Raw genomic sequence first — 21985 nt, 5'->3', positions numbered from 1 at the left:
ATGGGCTGGGGACTTATGGGCCAATTTTCCTGCTAATGGAAATAACTATGTTTCCTCTTGCTTTCATGCAGGTTTGAAATGGTAAAACCGTTGACACTTTTCATTAAACATAAATAAAGTTTAAGGAGCAAACACACGAATTATTAGCTGGTTTATTCTGCTGTTACAACTGATTTATAGTTTAATTGTTTTTCATTCTCCCCTCATAAACAACATTTATAAAAAGTCAACTGTTTGTGATCTGTTTAACAAGTCAACTGTTGGATAACAAGAGAATCTTATTTAGTTATGTCTTAATACAGATTGTGGAATGAAGAAGGAAGCAAGTAGGAAACAGATATTACTTGCAAGTAAATGGGCCAAGTAAAAATATAGCTAGAAAAAGAATGGGTCAAAACCCACAGTTAATTTCTAATGCAAACAACATGTGAATAGTTTTACTAATCGCACTAATTATGGGAAAAATGTTTCCGGGTCAACCCAACCCTACCTATTTCAACCTACGCTAAAATAAAAGCAGTTTTGACACGTTATCCAACTCCCGACCCATGCTTATTGGCAACTCTACTGTCAAAAGGTGTACTTCTTTTTTTTTTTTTTTTTGACAAGAAAACTTCATTAAAACACACCCCCGACTGGAGCATGGGTCGGGTGAGTTGGATAACGTGTCAAAATATTAATACTCTTCGGTATATGATGCAAGAATAACTTCTATGCTCAAAAATTATCAAAGGAATGAAAGTCCACATATATGATGCAAGAATAACTTAAAAGTTTCAAATAATAATACTCTTCGGTAACTAACATATTCAGACAATAATATGCTCAAAAATTATCAAAGACAACATGATATTCAAGTTGTCTCCAGGCCAACTCATGCCAGGGAGTGAAAACTGAAAAGTCACGAGTCAAAGCAAGTGATGGTGTGCCATTAATTAGTAGCAAACATTCCCTTAAGCATCTAAATTTGAGCTAGTCAATTCTAAATATATGTTCCTCTGTACCATAAGAATAAACAAGGTAAAACCTAAACTAAAAGGTAGACTAGTTAATCACATTAAATTTATACAGTTATTTAAGATCTCCAATATTAATCACTTTAGCAAAATTTGAAGTTTAAATCCCATATTTTCTATTTAACACACACACATGAGGTGTGTTCGCGCGATGCGGCGGGGAACACAAATACTTGTAATAACGTAACATGTTAATTTTTTTTATAAAATTAAAGAAAAAAACTGTAGCAATACCATACTCAAATTAAATAGAAAAAAATGTTCGTTCGAATGGTGTAATTTAAAAAAAAATAGTAATGTATGAAAAAGTTATAGTCGTTTAAAAATCGTGGTGTGGAGTTGCTTTAAAAGTCAACAATGTGTTTTAAAGGATTGTACCGTATGTTTTAAAATTTTAATTACTTAAATTCTTAGGATCATGTAAAATAACTTTTTTGTCCTCCTTATATGTATTATAATTATAATATAATTTAGTGTATATATATATAGGTAAAGATTTCAACCTGATATCTCTTGTAGAAATGGCATTATTCAGAAATTTCTATTATGTGTTGATGCTTCAAGTAGCTCTTACCATAGCTATGGTTCATGCTCAGGATGATCAATCAGGTACCCAAGAATTTAATTACTTTTCTGAATGAATGTTTGTATAATATTAGATATACATTCATTAGCAGCTCCATGTTTTTTATTTCTTTGCAGGCTTCATAAGCATTGATTGTGGAATAACAGAAGGTTCAGATTACACAGATAAAAGAACAGGAATAAACTATGTTTCGGATGCCAGATTCATAGACAGTGGCATAAATCAAGAAATATCATCCATGTCTAAATCCGACACCCTTGATATCCAGTTCAGCACTCTTAGAAGTTTTCCTCAAAACACTAGAAACTGCTACACACTTAGACCCAAACAAGGGAAAGGCAATAGGTATTTGATAAGGGCGCGGTTTAATTACGGGAACTATGACCTTAAAGGTCAACCCCCAAAATTTGACCTCTACCTTGGAAACGATCCCTGGTCTAGAGTAAACGTTAAAGTGTCCTCGGCAACGGACTATGAGATCATACACCTTGCTTCATCAGACTATATTTATGTCTGCCTTGTAAATATAGGCCTCGGAAATCCTTTCATTTCTGCATTAGAATTAAGGCTTTTGGATAGCACCATGTATGCAGATGACAAGAAACTACGATCACTGACTCTATCCGCACGCACTAATTTTGGTACATCTAAAATAGTCAGGTTAGCATTTAACTTTTTCTCTCAAAGTTATTGGTGTATAACTCTAGCTATAATCAGGTTATGGATTGATCAATAATGCTTTTTGTCTAAAACTTGTATTTTTCACAAGAAAATAGCGCAACACATGATTGCAGAAATCATATTATTCAGTTATATTACTGTTTGAATAGAATGATTTAGGAGGCGTTATGTGTTCAAAAATACTATTTGGATGAATTTCAATCCTTTTTCCTTATTCCCTTTTTACTACGTTTTGTTTTGCACATTCATATAAATATATAATTACTAGTATTTATAAAAAGTTGTTACCTCATATTAACTAGTAACCCCCAGGGGCGTAGCTTTGTGGGGGCCGGGGGCCGCCCAACCCCCGAACTTTTCGCTCAGTAGTGCCCAGTATGTAGTTTTCATATAGAATTTTTTAGGTATATACGTTTTCGACCCCCCGGTCGGAAATCTCAAGCTTCGCCACTGGTAACCCGACCAATGACATTCCCACCTTGTTGCTTTTCTTCTTTTACCTTTTTCTGTCTTTTAGTTTAAAAAGAATTGTTTTTTGAAAATTGCTTTTTATTGTAGTTTATTATTTCATTGTAATGTTTTCATATCTTCCATATTTTAAACTTCCAATATTAAATTTATTCATTAAAAATGCATGACTTTTACAAAAAACACACTACTTTGACCTGTCAGAGCTATAAATTACCTGAATCGACTGTTGATGCATAAATGGGTCGAAATTACCACCTCTACTTCTATGGTGAACTTAATTATCTATGCCCAACTTGATAGTTCATCTATTATTGATTCAGGTACGCAGATGACAAATATGATCGAATATGGTATCCGATAGCTTCTACTAACACTAAAGATATACAGACTTCTAGTCCTATTTCTTTAGGATCTTCAACAAAAGAAAGTGTACCATCAAAAGTCATGAGCACTGCCGTCATACCCGCAAATCCTACAGCTGATTTATTTTATTCATGGACAGCTACTGATAAAACTGAAGAGTATTTTATGTACATTCACTACGCTGAAATTGAAACATTAGAAGGAAACGAGACAAGAGAGTTCAACATTTATCTGAATGATGCCTACTGGGATGGACCGATTTCTCCAACTGATCACACCACTAGTACATATTTCACCTCCTTTTACAATGCATCATCGTATGAACTTACGTTACGCAGAACAATAAACTCAACCCTTCCCACTATGATGAATGCAATCGAGCTTTATAATCCAATACACCTCCAACAACGCCAAACAGATGACAAAGATGGTAGAGCTTTATAAATTTACTAATAGTTATTATTATTTTAGCGTTTTAGTAATAGATGTTTATCATCATGGTGTGTCGATTTATCTTCCTGTTAAAATTAGCTACAACGATGTGGAGTACCAAGTCAACGTACGGGTTAAAAAGAAACTGGCAAGGTGATCCATGTGTTCCACAAGATTCTATGTGGGATGGAGTTAAGTGCAGCAATGATACAGATAATCTTAGGATCATTTCCATGTATGTATTCAATTCACAGCCATAACTTATAGGAATAATGGATTTTAATAATCCAAACTATTAGTCGTTGGCCCGCAACGGTCCCAACTTAAAAAATAACCAGTGGTGGTCCCAGCTTTTCACATATTGTAAACTAATGGACCTTTACTAATACAACCTTAATTTCTTTTTGTCTCCTTATCTTTTTCGGATTAGTAAACGTCCATTGGTTTACAATATATGAAAAGGTGGGACCACCACTGGTTATTTTTTAAGTTAGGACCATTGCCGGCCAACTGCTAACAACTGATAACATTTTAAATAACTTCAAATTTAGGAACTTGTCCTTCAGCGGATTGAGTGGAGAAATAACTCCCGCGTTAGCAAATCTCACAGTGATACAGTCATTGTAAGTTCTATCTTAGATTACCGAGTATCATATCGGGTTTTTCACTATAATTTTCCTTTTTCAGGGATCTGTCCTACAATAACTTGACAGGAAGTGTTCCAACGTTTCTTGCTTCTCTAAATTTCTTGAAAAATCTGTGAGTTACCTGGCCATAGACATAACTATGGTTGCAAAAGTCTCTAGGCGCTCCCTAGTCGGTCGATCGGGGAGTTGAGAGTACTCGGCCTAGGCGGAGAGTACTCTGGGAGTACACTGACATGTTAAATTATAAAGAAATTAGTTTTCAGAATTTAAATATATGTCAAATAACATAAATTTACTAATATTTATAACAAAAATAAATGAAAATTATATTGATTCTTTAATTTGATAGGCATAGAAATTATGTTTTATTATTTTCTAAGTGAAACACGCTCCCAGTTGACCTACTAGTTCCGATTTTGGCTGAGGTTGATCGCGTTTAATCGATTCCGAGTAATCAGGCGGAGTTGAAGAAAGTCGGCTCGGCAACTTACCTTGTACCGACTACTCGGGGAGTACTCGGCCTTGGAAACCTTGTTTTACAACCATGGACATAACTAAATAAGATTTATATGTTACATAGTGGTCTTAACTCTTAGGTAGCGTTCGTTTCATGGAATGGAATGGAATGGAATTAGGAAGTTTTTCTTTGTAAAATTGATCTTGGTTGGGGGAGGGAGGAATTTGAAATCCTTCACTCTAATGAAATTTGTGACTATTTCAACATTCCTTAGAAATCCTTCACTCTAATGAAGGAATGGAATGGAATGTTGAAATAGTCACAAATTTCATTGATTAAAGAAATTCATTGGATTTCAAATTCCTCCCTCCCCAAACCAAGATCAATTTTACAAAGAAAAGTTTCCCAATTCCATTCCATTCCATGAAACGAACGCTACCTTAAGTGTGGTCTTTCTTATAGCAACTTAACAGGAAATAATTTCACAAGACCCCTACCAGCGGAACTTCTAAAAAAAGCAAAGAATGGTTCGTTATTTCTAAGGTTAGCTGATCCTCATTAATTTTAGGTAAAAGAATAAACAAAATAGAATAAGTAAACTCTTGTTAACACTTATTAAATTATCAGTATTGAAGAAGATGGAGATCAGGATACAGATGCTTGTTCCAAAGGTTCATGTAAAAAAAGTAAGACTAGCAAGAATAAAAACGTCGTTATTGTAGTGATAGCAACAGTTGCTGCAATATTCGTGCTATTGACCATATTGATCGTTCTATGGATAACTAAAAGAAGACGAGCACAAGGTTTGGAATAATGTTAACCTTACATGACATATACATTTTAAATAAATATAATCATAGGAAATGAAACCAAGATTTGCACTAATGCATGCAGATTCAAGCATAAGAGACGAGTTTATTGAACCGAGAAACCAACGATTCACATATTCAGAAGTACAAAGAATCACTAACAGCTTCAGTAATGTTATTGGGAAAGGAGGATTTGGAACAGTGTTTAGCGGGTTGATTGGGGATACTCGAGCGGCTGTGAAGATGCTTTCTGAATCATCAGCTCAAGGGTGCAGGGAATTTCAGTCGGAAGTAAGTTTTCTATATATTAATTCATACGAGAAAACGGCTTTATTCAAATCATTGAAAAGGATCACAAACCATATTCAACTGCAGGTCCACCTTCTCATGAGTGTTCATCACAAAAACATAACTTCACTTGTTGGGTACTGTGATGAAGGAAGCCACAAGGGAATTATCTATGAGTACATGGCTAATGGAAACTTGGGAATGCATCTATTTGGTAACTATCTTATAATATTTTAAAGGAAAAATTACAAGTTTTGTCCTTTATCTTAATACCACTTATCAGACGGTATCCTTTTTAACGAATTTTGACAAGTTTTGCCCTTTACAAGGAATTTTGTTGCACGTTTTGTCCTTTAGGCTTAACTCAGTTAGATTTTCTTGTTAAATCTTGTCACCGAAGGGTATTTTAGTCTTTTTACCCATTTATTTCAAGAGTCAACCCTAAAAAATTTGTTTTATTCTTTTAAATAATATTAAATAAATGGGTAAAAAGACTAAAATACCCTTCTGTGACAAGATTTAACAAGAAAATCTAACTGGGTTAAGCCTAAAGGACAAAACGTGCAACAAAATTCGTTGTAAAGGGCAAAACTTGTCAAAATTCGTTAAAAAGGACACCGTCTGATAAGTGGTATTAAGATAAAGGACAAGACTTGTAATTTTTCCTATTTTAAATATCAACCCTTTCCATATAAGTTCAATCACTAATAGCAATAATTACTTGTGAAGATGCGAGTCAAAATGTTTTGAGTTGGAAAAAACGGCTACAAATCGGATATGACGCAGCACAAGGTCAGTAATCAGATTCCTTAAAATCTAGAGTTTTACAAGCACGTAAAATATTAATCAGTTAATGTATTATAAGTTCCATGTAACAGGGTTAGAGTACATGCATCATGGTTGCAAGCCACCAATTGTCCATAGAGATGTGAAATGTTCAAACATATTATTAAACGAGAAATTACAGGCAAAACTAGCAGATTTTGGGTTGTCCAGAGCTTTTACAACCGAAGGCGCTACACACGTGTCAACAGTAATTGCGGGCACTCCCGGCTACCTTGACCCCGAGTATGATTTTTTCTCCCACGTTTTTTCATTTACGTTTCAACCATTAGACAGGAAATTATTTTAAGTATCTTCTTGGTTAAGCTTACAATAAGTTATGTTATGCAGGTATTACACAACAAACAGGTTGACGGAGAAAAGTGATGTGTATAGCTTTGGGGTAGTACTACTGGAGTTGATTACAGGCAGGGCAGCAATATCAACAGATATATACATAGTTAACTGGGTTAAATCTATGGTTGAAAAGGGAAGTGTAGAAAATATAATTGATCCTAGGTTGTATGGGGATTTTGATGTTAATACAGCCTGGAAGATGGTGGAATTGGCAATGGCCTGTGTTGACATGTCATCTGTCAAAAGACCAACCATGAATGATGTGGTGATGGAACTACAGACCTGTTTGAAAGGGGCCAAACCGAATAATCTAAATCATAGTATGTCATTGAGTTTGGAGAGTATGAGTGGGCCAAATCTAAGATAATCAAATCTTAAATTTGTGTTCTTCTCTGATGTTTTCCGATCTCTAACGTGGGTCTTCCGTCTTTTTCCTAGTATTTTGAACTCATAATACGATTATCGTTTTTAAGTTACATTGCCGGTATAAGGCCATATAACTTATGCTTGTGTCTATTGTTGACCTTCAAATATGTGTTTGTGAATACCATTAAACTTCATTCCTGTAAGTTATGTTGAGTTATATTGAATCTTTTGAACTGTCTCCATCCTACTATCTAGATTTATTCTTCACTGTATAACCTATGATAAACTTATGAAGTTGATTAATTTATGGTTAACCAATTAATGTAATTTCAAAGGGTATGATAACGCGACAATGACTTACACATCTATGGATCACTTTGAACCACTATTTGATTAGATATTTGGAAGGCACTGCAACCTTCATACCAATCAGAAAAACATGTTAAACTTGTATGTCAAACAACAACAACAATCGTATCCAATAAATCTCACAAATCGCAAAGTTACAGGTAGGGTCTGAGTAGGGTAGGATGTAAGCAAACCTTATCTCTATTCTTGATAATAGAGAGGCTGTTTCCGGAGAGACCCCAACTCCAACAAAAACAACAAACAAACAGATAACATCAATATATATATATATATATATATATATATATATATATATATAAGAGAAAACTACCACTAACACATACAAAAGAAATGGTAGAACGGTAACATAGTAAAAATAGAAGCATATATAACATCATAAAACAACAGATATGCATACATAGAGGTATGCAATCAAATGCAATAGTCCACTTAAGGAAAATCTTAGCTCCTAAGACAAAGCCAAGACACATTTGTACCCAAAGGATGGTTTTATTAAAAATGGATAATACAAAAGTCATATACACAAGCAAGAATTTAGGAATTAGGATATAATTACATCTCAAAATCTTGTGCCCTAGATATCGTGATTCTACCTTTAGTCCTTAATATTCATGAAATTGTACTACTTACATGATGACAACATAACCTTATTCTGGAGCATTAAAAGTCATCTTCGAATCGCAATGAAATCAAAACCCTAAGTCTGAGTATTATTTTCACTTGAATGATCCGAATATTTAAATAGTTGTATACGTTGTACAATGCGAAATGAAGAACAGTGGATCAAATCATCCAACTTCAGTCATGGAAGTTATGCTTTCTCTAATTTTTTGCATAACTAGGTGGTTTGTCAAAAGAAAAAGTGAAACTAGGTGGCTTGAGGAAATGAAACTGAATTTAGGTAGTCCGCTACATGAACTAGAGGAATCCAGTTGTTATTTCCTATCAAACTTTAGTTCCCTACAATGTTCCCCCTAGTCTGTTAGTTGAGGTGGAGGAAAAACTTAAGTCCTCTAGTTCATGTGGAGGAATAAGTTAAGTCCTCTAGTTCATGTGGAGGAAAAAACTTAAGTCCTCTAGTTGATGTGGAGGATTAATGAAGTCGTCTAGTTTATGTGGAGGAAAAAATGAAGTCCTCTGGTTCATGTGAAGGATTAATGAAGTCCGCCACCTCTACTTCATATGGAGGAATTTAAATTCCATAGAATTGAGATGTTCATGTGATGTTGCAGCTTTTTATATAAATATATTTGTTAGAGGAAGTATGATTAAATACAAACCATATTTCGCATACAAACTGTAATAACCATTTAAAAAGTGGCACCTGGCATCCAACCAATTATAGAGAAATTATAAAATAATATCCTAAAGAGTTAATTACTGTTTTCGTCCCTGTGGTTTGTCAAAAATCACTATTTCAGTCCATTAGTTTAAAAATTGCGATTTCAGTCCCCCTGCTTTCACTTTCGTAACCATTTCAATCCCTATGGTTTCACTTACATAACCATTTCAATCCATTTATTCAGTAAGTACAGTACAGGGACTGAAATGGTTACGAGGTGGACTAAAATGGTTACGAAAATGAAACCACAGGGACTGAAATCGCAATTTTTAAACTAATGGACTGAAATAGTGATTTTTGACAAACCACAGGGATGAAAACAGTAATTAACTCCATCCTAAATAATATCAATTATATTAAATTCCCTATAAATATACGAACAAGCAATTAATTCTTTATTTGAATCTTCCTTTTGTTTTCAATGTGCTGATTAAAGAGAGTGCTGATATTATTCAAATATGTGCTAAAATCAATTATCTTGATTAATTTTCATGTGCTAATATAATTCAAAAGTGCTATTTTTATGTATGTATTGTTTTGTTATGTGTTAATTTAACTTTTTTTAAGTGCTAGGATCTGTTCTTACGGTTTGTAGGATAAATATGGTTTGTACCGGAACCAACCCCTATATTGGTTTTCATGGAAATTTTGGTAAGGCATTTATTGGATTTATATGTATAAAGTGAAATTATGTAAGATTTTTTTACAGGAATCTTGTATACGTGGAATCTTGAAGGAAGTAGTGGATGGTAGTATTCAAAATGTTGGTGCAGTTGTCTGTCGACTTCATCTTCGTTCAAGTCTTAGTTTAGGACTGATTGTATAGTGCACGAGAATCGAGAAAACATGATTTAGTGTTGATTCCGCTCGAAATGACACCTTGTCATTTCAAGGGAAATCACTTAAGTTCTTGATTCCGCTCGAGATGGTTATCACTGATTCTGCTCGAAATGTATTGTCCGATTCCGCTCGAAATGTATTGTCTGATTCCGCTCGAAATGCACATGCATGTTCAAAATGTTGATTCCGCTCGAAATGCACATGCATGTTCAAGCGGAACCCCAAGCCTATATATAGGCAGTCTCGAGCGAAATCAAGTAGTTCAGTTCTTGTATTTGACGGCGAAGCCCTGCCAAAACGTCTCCAGCTTGTATATTGTTAGCAGATCAATAAACAGAGACAAATTAGTGATTTCTAGTGTTAAACAAGCTAAACAAAGACAGAATCAATGAATTCCGCCTCTGATTCTGTCTGAGCACTCTTCTGATCGACTCGTTAGGTCGTTTCACGATCCTACATGTGGTATCAGAGCTAAGGAGGAAGAGTTCTTACCGTTTAGCTCGTTTTCGCTGGAATATTCTGGTTCCTACACCTTCTTTTCACAATTGTTCAAATTTTCACGGTTAAAATCGGCCAAATTTTTGACATATTGTGTAAAATTGACATTTTACAAACCCTTGAGAGTTTCAGCTTAAAATACTGCTTAAAATTGGTAAAAAAACGGCTCGAAACCTGATTCCGCTCGAGTGAGCATTTGGTTGATTCCGCTCAAACATTTGGAGCGAAATCAAAGTGTTAGTCTGAATTTGTGATTCCGGTCGAGTACTCATCCTAATTCCTGAACAGTAGAAGCGGAATCAATGATTCAGCTCGAATCTTCTGATTTCGCTCGAGACTCATTAGTGATTCCGCTCCAAGTGTTGATTCCGCTTGAATTACCATTGTTGATTTCGCTCCAAGGGATTAAAATCTGATTCCGCTCGAGGGTTAAATCCTGATTTCTCTTGAACTGTTATCGTTGTGCAACCCAAGACAGATAATCGGTCCAATCATCATATGTTGTTACTTAATGTTTTTCAGCTGAGTGGTTTATTTGGTCCAATCACAGTTCAGTTAAAATTCACAATCAATACATTTGCATGTGTTTCTCGATCAAATAAAATCAATTAAATCTAATTTTACCAAAAACAAAGGAAACTGTAAAAGCTTTGGCTGTTGTGCACATGTTGTTGTTGGTTCAATGCATGTAATGGTCCAATGAGAGAATACTAAGATCTTGAATCACAACTTGAACAACAAACGACCCAATAGAAATAAACAAACAATCAAGTCGTCGGCCCAAGATACAAAGTAGAAATAGTCTATTTGACAAAGCGGCCCAATCAACATTTGTGTTGACCCATTTATCGATATAAGAATCGGCCCAATCACATTGTTCTTCGTTAATCACATTTTTGTTGAATTGCTTATTTCGCTTAAAGTGTTGTTTTTCAGGTGTTTTTGATTGAACAGATTCCGTTTGAAAAGGGTTCGTGGTTGGAAGTTTGCATTTTCGCTTGAAAAGGGCTGTCTCAATAAACGTGTTCCCGAATCATGGATTTAAAATTCTTTAATATGTCTAGTGAAACAATTAGTAAAATGAATGTATTAGAGAAAGAATTTGACTCGTTTTCAAATTGTTCAGGTGAAAGTACAAAGAATATCATTGAAAGATATAGCCATCTTGTTCGTTCAATGTCTAAAATTGGTATAACCAAAAGACCAGAAGAATGGGTTGAGAAATTTGTCAGTGCTTTACCTCAAGAAGAATAGGGAAAGTATATCTTGAATTTGAAGATTTCCGGAGAATTTTCTCCATTGACGATTTGTCAACTCATTGAAAAGATTGAAGAACAGATGGTGATCAATACTGAAAATAAGAAAAGTCAAAAAGATGTGCAAATGGGAGAAGACTTGACTGAAGAGATTTCAGTTTTGAGAGACAAAAAGAAATCTGATGATAAACAGATTTTTGTTTTACGAGATAATTGTGAGAAGTTGAAATCTGAATATGTCAAATTGTTGAATAATTTGAACAGTTTGACATTGGAAAATAAGAAATTGAAAGAAAATAAAAAAATCTTTGAAGATAAAATCAAAAGTTTTGAAAATGAAAAATTAAAAATGGAAAAAGATTTTCAAAGTCAAATTAAGATTCTTGAAGATGGGAGATCTGTTTTTAGCAAGAATAATATTGAAAAGCAAAAGATGATAAATTCCCATCTTCAGACGATTATTCGACTTGAAAAAGAAGCTGAATATGCTCGAAAGAAAATCAAAGAGTTAGAGGATAAATTGAAAGGTTTTGTGACTTCTGCACCATATGTGTGTCCAGAACCGATCAATTCAGTTCCAATAAGTGACAATGTCACAAATTTTGACAAAGTCAAAATTGAATATTGTGATGACAGATCTGATGATGAAAAAGAAAAAGAAGAAAAAAGGAAAACATTTTTGAAATTAAATGAAATGTTTCAAAATACTGTTTTACATTCGACTGAAAAGGGAGAATGCTCTAAGCAAAAACCTTTGAAGAAGAAAGTGGAACAGAATCAAAAAATTAAAAATGAAAAAATTGTACAAAAAGAAAATAAAAGTTCATCAAATCAACCATCCAATCGCATTAAAAATTCACAAAAATTGAAAAATCAAAACTCAAAAATAGTTGGTGATGTGTGGTGCAGGTTTGACCACAGTGCTTCAAAGCCAAATCCAGCTTTTGGAAGGAAGAATGATTATCACCAAGCCAAACAGTGTTATGATTTGAATATTTGGGCTGAAAATGGTGACTGGTACGATAACAGAGTGTGTTACAGATGCGGCTATCAAGGACACATTGCTGTTAACTGCCAGAGTTGGAATTTTGAGACAAGGAGGTGCTTTAACTGCAATATCTTAGGTCACATTGCCAGAAATTGCTCAAGGAGATCAAATGAAAGATCGAGAGCTAATTTTCAGAAAGTGGCAAAGAAACCAGTCACTGTCAAGCCAAAAGAACAGAAGGTTTAAGAACCTAAAGTTCAAGAAAAGAAAGTGAAGCTTTCTCAGGGGCAGAAAGACAGACTGAGAAAGAAAAGAAATAAGGCAAGAGAGTATCTCGAGAAGATTTTGTCCTAGGAAAAGTACTGGAAAAGCAGATAAAAGTTCTGATAAATCGTCTTGCTCTCCAAAGAACGACAAATCAAGCAAAATGAATTCATCAGATACAAATCTGAGGACAGAAAAGAGAAAGAAGAAGAAGAAGAAAATGGTTGGCAATGAATCTGTTTCTTCAGAAACAAAGGAGCCACATGTTGGCAATGAATCTGTTTCTTCGGAAACAAAGGAGCCACGTGTTGGCGATGAATCTGGCTCATCAATGTCAGACAAGCCACATTCAGGCAATGATTCTGGTATGGTAAAGCCAGAAGAGCTATGTGTTGAGGTAAAAGTCGAGAATTCCGGTTTAACAATGGATGATGCAAACTTTCCACTATTGTTGAACAAGAATTCAAAATCACCCAAGGACCGTCAGGCTTGGGTGAATCTGTTTAAATAGAAAAACCTGACTTGCCGGAGTTCCCAGGTTGGTAAGTGTGGAACATGAATCGGCATCTTTCTTGAGAATATCACCGAAGTGAATGATGGTTTGATCATTGATATTTCGATCGACAAGTGGTAAATAAGGGACATTAATTTGTACTTGATTTTCTACAAGTGGTGTTGAGGTTTAAAATCGGTAAATGATAAATCTTCATATGGAAGAAGAAAACAAAGTGATGAAGTGACCCCAAACCTACAAGTGATTGGTTAACAAACTAATTTTCCGGAAAAACCATTTTGATTAAAACAAACTTAAGTGTTTTAAAATCATAATGGGAAAATAGTTTGTTGAAAGGGGGAGTTCTGATTGTTTACGCCAGGTGGATGGAGAACTGAAGTGATTCTCATCTAGTTGTCAAGTTTGTACAGTTTGTTTCAAATTTTCCCAGAAAATCAAAATTGAAACATATTTTGATTTTAGGGGGAGTAAAAATTTTAAAAAATTAGAAAATTTGAAAATGTCAAAAACATGAAAAATTTAAAAAAAAATTAGAAAATTTGAAAATGTCAAAAACATGAAAAATTTAAAAATGAGTTTTGCTGAAACAAGAGGAAATGATAGATTATCAGTGGACTATCACAGCATGCTAAAGAAATGTAAAGTCTAAAAGTGATAAACGGTCTCACTAAAGATGTGACGATAGGCTCAGCTAGACTAGTAGATTTGCAATAACGATACAAACATAAAGAAAAAGCCTAGTTCTAGTGGAAAACACGATCAAAAGCATAGTACTTAGTTTTGTCCTTCTTGATTGTGTGCCTGCTCAGTAATCGATGAATTCCAAAAAGCATAAAAACTGGTTAAGTTTGTGAGCTTTCACAACTTTGCTGAAAATGACACTGTGATTGTGTATTTCTTTTGCAAAGATTTAAACATGTTTTATTTCTTTATTTTGTTTAAGCATTGGACAACCTCTGCGTATACGTGAGTATCGACCTGGATGTTAGTGCCTAAACGTTCTCCTTTTTTTTCTTTGGTGTTTCGTTTAAGCTTTGGATCACCTCTGCGTATACGGAAGTATCGACCTGGTGGTTAAAGCCTAAACAATTTCAACTTATTTTTAGTTTCTTTATTTTGTTTGAACATTGGACTTTCTCTGCGTATACGGAAGTATCGACCTGATTGTTAATGTTTAAACATTCTGCGTTGTTTTTGCACAAATCATAGTTGTTCAAAGTTTAAAGGCATTACTTGAGTCAGTGTATTGCATGATGAGGGGATATGCTGAGATTGTGGGGTCCATAAGAATTTAGTGCAAAATTAATATACCTAAACGTATCGGTAAGCATTTCGAAAGTTTTTAGTTTGAGTTTAAGTGGACAACAATATCGTCAATCTATGTGAATCGTTTAAAACTTAAAACGATTAAAAGCTTAACGGTGCTTGTGATGTGTCTAAAAACTGATATGATCCTCTTTCACAAACTCTCAAAAATAATGTTTGTACATATTTCATTTCTGCATTTAAATTTCTGTTAGTCTGAAAAATTCAAAAAGATTTTCGACAACTGTTGATGAAGAGCTGATTTTCAAAATTCAAAGGCTAAACATGACGAACTGATAGTTTGGATGAGAGTGTTTAAGCTGAAAATTCTGAAATGTTTAGATGATTCATTAAGCTGAATCAGGATTTTGAATGTTTCAAATTTTTAATAAGCCTTTAAATGAGAAAATTTGTTTATGAATATTTTGAGATGTGTGTAGGTGATGGAAAGGTTTCTGATCCTGTTGCTACGGAAAGCCAGGAGATGCATCAGAACCTGCGGAATTCTTAATCAGAAAAAGCCATGATGTAATTTCAAAGGCGATAACAAATTCTAGACGGCGATCCCAGCATGGTGAAAGGGGGAGTCTGATGAGAGTTAGAGCCAGAGAAAGATCCGGGTACATGATTCCAGGAAAAGTTCCTGAAGAAGATCGATCAAGATTGAAGAGTTGTCATGATTGAAGACTCTCACTGAAGATTCCGTCAACACTCAAGGGGGAGTCTGTTGGTGCAGTTGTCTGTCGACTTCATCTTCGTTCGAGTCTTAGTTTAGGCCTGATTGTATAGTGCACGAGAATCGAGAAAACATGATTTAGTGTTGATTCCGCTCGAAATGACACCTTGTCATTTCAAGGGAAATCACTTAAGTTCTTGATTCCGCTCGAGATGGTTATCACTGATTCCGCTCGAAATGTATTGTCTGATTTCGCTCGAAATGTATTGTCTGATTCCGCTCGAAATGCACATGCATGTTCAAAATGTTGATTCCGCTCGAAATGCACATGCATGTTCAAGCGGAACCCCAAGCCTATATATAGGCAGTCTCGAGCGAAATCAAGTAGTTCAGTTCTTGTATTTGACGGCGAAGCCATGTCAAAACGTCTCCAGCTTGTATATTGTTAGCAGATCAATAAACAGAGACAAATTAGTGATTTCTAGTGTTAAACAAGCTAAACAAAGACATAATCAATGAATTCCGCCTCTGATTCTGTCTGAGCACTCTTCTGATCGACTCGTTAGGTCGTTTCACGATCCTACACAAAAACTGGAGGATGTATGATCATATACACAGTTCAACTCTTCCACAGACGATCCGTTAGGATGTTGTGGATGGTTGTATTCAAAAGCTGAAGAAGGTGGGTTTGTAGGCGTTGTGTTTGAAGTCAGTGGGTTTGAAGGTTGAGGATTTCCACGATGTGTTGACCGTTCGAGTGTTTGAAGGCGGTGAGTTTAAAGTAGGTTGATTTGAAAGTTGAGGGTTTACACCACGATGTGTTGATCATCGACGGTGTGAAGGTTCCACTGGTTCAGTGGGAAACGGATAACCACCCCCATGTTGATCAAATGTGGTAAAAAAAATGGATGTAGTGAAATAGAAGTGATATGTTAGAGATTGTGAAATGGTGTAGAAGGTGAGTTGAATTGATTTAAATATAAATGGTAAATGTTTTAATTTATCTAATTGCAAAATATTTTTTTTTTAAATTCAAACGGTCAATTTGGTATGCGGCCCGGGTGGCCTAACTATCCATCTATAAAGCATAATTCACGTGAACCTGCATTCTGAAAAATAATGCCCGCAAAAATAAAAGAAACCTGCGAAGTTGGGAACCTAATGCCTGCAACATAAACTAAAGGACTTTATTAATCCTGCACATCAACTAGAGGACTTAAGTTTTTCCTTCGCATGAGCTAGATGACTTAACTTAATCCTCCACATGAACTAGAGGACCTAAGTTTTTCCTCCACCTCAACTATGTTACGTGAAGAATAATAGTTTAGGGGTATTTTACTAATTATTAGTAGTTTAGGGGTGTCTTATGTAAGTTTCTATCTATTTATGTGGATGTTACGTATGGAATGAAATCAAGCCAGAATTTGAGTCAAATTTCCTTCTATCTCTTAGCTTTCTTCTTCCCCAAGGTTTTAACCCTATCAAGGGTATCAGAGCCAGCCGATACCTCATCGGAGCTCTTCCGCCGCCGCCATGACGAACACCCGTAACAACGAGATTGATAACACACTAAAGTTCCACGATAGGGTCATCAACGAGATCCAGACGGCGTTATCGGCTTTGATGAAACAGCAGGAGCAGGCTTCAAAACAGCAGGAGGAAATCCTCAAGGCTGTGCGGGACAGATCCCAGTCGTCCGGCAGTTCTTTTGGATCCTTCTCCGGTCCAGACAACGATTCCAGGGGTTCTAAACCCTTTCGGATCGGAAAAATCGAGTTTCCCAAGTTGTCCGACGCGTTGTTTGAAGACCCACCGGAAGAGATGGCTTCGCTACAACAAACTGGTACGTTACAGGAATTGAACACCGCTTTTGATTCGTTATTAAACAAGGTGACGTTGAGTGAAACCCAGGCCGTGAGTTTGTATATCAAAGCCCTCAAGCCGGACATCCGTGGCCCGGTTAAAATGTTCAAGCCACATACTTTGCACGAAGCGTATGGGTTGGCGAAAACACAGGCTCTTAACAATGAAACCCTAGAAGAGAAGTTTACGGGGGGGGGGGGGGGGGGGGGGATGGAACGGAGGTTCCAAACCCACTGCTACAAAAATTACCCCACCCACAAATCTTTTTGGTGCCTGTTTAAAGGCAAAGGCGAGTTCCGTAAATGATTGGCGCCCGCCATGGCGCATCGCTAGGATTTCTCCGATTGCAACCGGAAGGACCGAATGGCGTCCACCCTGGAAGGAGTCGACTCAAAAGAACTCATGGATGCTGCATTTTTTTTCTCTATTTTGTGATTCTTGAGGTCAAGAATCTTTTAAGGGGGAAGTATTGTTACGTGAAGAATAATAGTTTAGGGGTATTTTACTAATTATTAGTAGTTTAGGGGTGTCTTATGTAAGTTTTTATCTATTTATGTGGATGTTACGTATGGAATGAAATCAAGCCAGAATTTGAGTCAAATTTCCTTCTATCTCTTAGCTTTCTTCTTCCCCAAGGTTTTAACCCTATCAAACTAACGAACTAGAACATTAACAATAGAAGTCCTCTAGTTCACGTAGTGGACTACCTAAATTCACCTTCATTTCCTCAAGCCATCTAGTTATGCAAAAAACTCTGCTTTCTCTTTATCAAAATCGATATTTTATTGCACCATACATCATAATGTTAGCCCGATTAGTTTTCTTGTTATTATTTTGTAAACTGGGCTAACTAAAGATTGGCATTTGGGCCAAAAAAAATGAAAATGGGCTTTACATATATAGTATTTGGGCATAATAAATGCACAATAAGGGTTTTTTGGTTTGAACCAATTAGAAATACGGGAACAGAAAACCGAATCAAAAGTTCAAAACCATCAACCTAATTTTGTTTTGGTTATCAGTTATTAATGGTATCTATTAGGGTTGTTTATCGGTTTAACCGGTTTGAAACCGAGTATTGAACATCCCTATTTCAGTTTGTAACTTGATTGACCGCTCAAATCAAATTAGACATAGAATTGGGATTTATGTCCAAAACGGTTGCTTTAGTTGCGAGGTCATCCACAAGGATCCCTAAGCATTCATGGCCCTAGTCGAGTAAAAAAAATGGGCTCTCTAAAATATCACTCGATCATGTCATCATGCGATTATCGCCCCTTCTCTAATTTATCGCTCCTTTAATTTTAAGACTTATTTTTTTAAAGGGGTTTAAATTTTAAAACATTATATTAGGTTAACTAAGGTTAATGAGAATTGGTTTACTTTGTATATATCGGGTCTAAACTAGATAGAAAGAGTTGATCGGTTTATAAGTATATTGGGTTTTAACTTTTAAATTTAATTATATGTTTATTTTATTATAAGTTATATATTAAAAAAATTAGACCCATGGGCCGGCCATTATAGATGCTCCCTCTTGGCCGGCTACGGGCCTTCACCCAAGGGTTTCATAGAAACATTAAGCAGAAACATATAATTCGTGATTTTGAATATCGTATGGATGACTAAAAGAACGAACACCCAGAACTAGAAGATTGCTAACCTTACAAAGCCTCTCATCTGAAATTAAGAAATTTTTTTGGAAATGGAACCAAGATTTGAACTACACATCCTGATTTTTTTTTCTAAAGCATAAACAATAATAATTATTATATAAGTTGTGAAATTGTAAAATACAATATTGCTTAACGTACGAGCGTATGCTATGGAAATTACGCAGGTTGAAAGGATTCCGAGTTTGTGAAGTAGATTTCGAGTTATGATCTTTTACGCATGTTGAAAGATAATTACGTATGTTGAATGAAGGTTCCGAGTTTGCCAAAGAGATTCCGAATTTATAAAGTAGGTTCCGAGTTTGCAAAGTAGTGTTCCGAGTTTATGTCAACATGCGTAATTTATGTTTTTAACATGCGTGATTAAGGTTTTGAGTTTCACAATGTGCGTAATTTTACAGCGTACGTTCATATGTTAAGAAATATTGTGAGTTAACCGGCCTCATATAAGTTTCACATATCAAAGTTACCGGAATTTAATAAAAGTTTTATTTCTGAATAGAATCTTAAGAATTTTATATGATAATGTGAAAATGCTTTCTAAATCATCAAGTCGGGTATAAGGAATCTCAAGCAAAAGTAAGTTTTCAAATTTCAATACATAATTATTCATATTTTTCAAATGTAAAATGATTGATTAAAATAATATCATAAGTCCATAGGTTTGTATAACTTGGTTGAAGTACGTGAATAATCGAGGCAAGACTCCAATAGACAATACTAGTCCATGAAGATGTGATGTTTCAAACGTAATATATTAAATGAGAAATTGCACACAAAACTAGTATAATTCGGTGTGTAACCTAGAGTATACCCTGACCCTCACTAACATTTTTTTCTCCATTTTTTTCATTTATCCGATAAAATTTCTACCTTAGTTAGGTATCTATTTGTTTAATTAAATATACAATAAGTTATGTTTTAAAAGTTACCGTGTATAGCGTTAGTGTTGTACTAGTGGAGTTGATTACATAGGTAATATCACTAGATATATAACGACTGGATTAGAGGTGGCAAAATGGATGGGTTGGATTGGATTGGTTGTTGGGTTAGGATGGGTTTGGGTTAGAATGGGTTTGGGTTAAGATGGGTAAAAGAAAAAAGAAGGTCAGAATGGGTTTGGGCCAGGATGAGTTTGGGTCATGATGGGTTTGGGTCAAGATGGGTTGAGAATAAATCAATAATAATAAAAAATGAAAAAAAATATAAAAAATATTTAAAAAACAATAAAAAAATGAAAAAAATTTAAAAAAATAAAAATAAATAAATAAATAAACGAAAAGAATTAAAAAAATAAAAAATTAAAAAAAAACGAAAAAATTAAAAAAAATTAAAAAAACGAAAAAAAATAAAAAAAATTAAGTGATCAAAATTTGCAATATCTTGCGTATTCAACCTGCTGTATTTGTCACTTTGTTGCAAAACAAATATCCCCAAAGCTTTAACACTACCAGTTATAGCAGTTAATTACTTTATACTTCCTAAAGGTTACTTAACTTATTAATTTGTACTAGCAATCTGTACATAAGATTGTAGTACTGTGCTAAACAATAATTTCTCTTGATCTTGCATTTGTGCTAAAGATTGTTGTATTTCATAAAAAAAAATATCTAATTTAGGATCAAAACTCACTTGGGCATTTCAACAAACACCTTACGGGCACTACTAATAATAAACACTTTTCAGCATAAATTCAACATAAATTGTAACAATTACTTGAAAAAGAACAAAATTTTAACCAAAAAGAAAGAAACCCAGAATACATCCTTAATGAATTCGTCAAGTATATATTAAATCTCATCAATTACAAGTTACAACCCAACAAAAAAGTTACATAGATCTGACCTGATGTTTGCTGTGAGCAATTAAAACAAGTATTTGATGTTCAGAATTCAGATCGATACTTCTTGTCGCCGCCGCCGGCCACCGTACCGGAGAACACCGGTTAATTTATTTGGAGAGATTGAAAGGATGTTGTATGGGCTTCACTTGATTTGATGATTTTGCGAATTCGATCACAGGATGGACAGATTTGTTGTGAATTAGGGTTTGATGTTTAGTAATTGAAGAACCTAATCCCCAGTTAACGTTGTGTTCAATTCTTTCTATTTTGGGTTTCAAATGAGTCCATTGTCACCCACTCCTTTTATTATCTTGGCCCATTCTGACCTATTGGGTTTTTCTTTCATTTTTAAATTTACCCATCCTGACCCGTTAACTATAAAGTCTTACCCAACTTAACCCATTGTTTAGTTTTTTTGCACCCAAATAAACCCAAACTTTCTTAGTTGGGTCCATTTTGCCACCTCTAGACTGGATACATAATCTAAGTCGAAACACGTCAATGGGTTTGGAGAGAATGAGGGGTCCAAGCCTAAGGCAATCAGCGTTTTTGAATACCGTTTTCTTTCACTTCATTTCTCTATGTTAAGTTGAGATATTAGAATCCAAAAAACTAAATAATTTATTTTCAGGGTAAATGAGCTTTATTCGTGTCAACCGATAAACACAATTGTCATTTTCGGGTTCGACACGCTGACCCAGCAAACAAGGCCCAATTAGCAACCATATTCAAAACCCGATATATGGAATGGTTAGACCATCACCAATGCAACGGATTTAGCGATGCATTTAGGTGACATGAAATGAAATTATGCAAATAAAAAATCACCATTGGAGCATAAGTGCATTTCGGGGATAGCCCGTCTCTACGTGCGGTGCATTTATAGATAGTGGTGGGGCCACATCAATACATGGTCTTAAATTGTTTACTTTATCGGTTCAGGTTCAAAGTTATTTTAGTAATAGTTTCTTTACATCTTTCTTCTCAACCGTAAGAAGGTAAAATAAAAAAGAATCACTTGTTCAAGTTTATCAATTATTATGTTTATAGTTTTAATTATTTATGTTTAATGTTTAATTTAGTTTTAATTAATTTAACTATGCTTAGTTATTTTAACTATATTTAATTAATTTTTTATATTTTTAATCATACGAATATAGAAAATGGATTAGTTATAAAAAGGATTTGAGTACGTAATGTAAAATGTGGTAGTGATGTGGAATTATAAGTATTGGTAAGAATTTTTGTAGGATTTGAGT

At 34.8% G+C, this 21985-nt stretch overlaps 1 protein-coding gene across 1 annotated transcript; it reads left to right on the top strand.

Annotated features, from left to right (window-relative positions):
- Window positions 1-1555: 1555 nt before the first annotated feature.
- On the top strand, window positions 1556-7537 carry LOC110882432 (probable LRR receptor-like serine/threonine-protein kinase At1g05700). Its single transcript, XM_022130456.2, has 13 exons — window positions 1556-1625; window positions 1719-2262; window positions 3075-3547; window positions 3649-3784; window positions 4101-4172; window positions 4237-4308; window positions 5116-5196; window positions 5281-5456; window positions 5548-5753; window positions 5838-5964; window positions 6480-6542; window positions 6629-6818; window positions 6924-7537. The coding sequence occupies exons 1-13, from the start codon at window positions 1571-1573 to the stop codon at window positions 7294-7296; spliced, it is 2568 nt and encodes an 855-aa protein (XP_021986148.1). The 5' UTR covers window positions 1556-1570; the 3' UTR covers window positions 7297-7537.
- The last annotated feature ends 14448 nt before the right edge of the window (window positions 7538-21985 follow it).

Source organism: Helianthus annuus, chromosome 16 (genome assembly GCF_002127325.2).
Source record: "Helianthus annuus cultivar XRQ/B chromosome 16, HanXRQr2.0-SUNRISE, whole genome shotgun sequence".
Classification (NCBI taxonomy): domain Eukaryota; kingdom Viridiplantae; phylum Streptophyta; class Magnoliopsida; order Asterales; family Asteraceae; genus Helianthus; species Helianthus annuus.
Note: the sequence above shows the minus strand (reverse complement) of the source record. Positions and strands in the feature narration are given on the sequence as shown.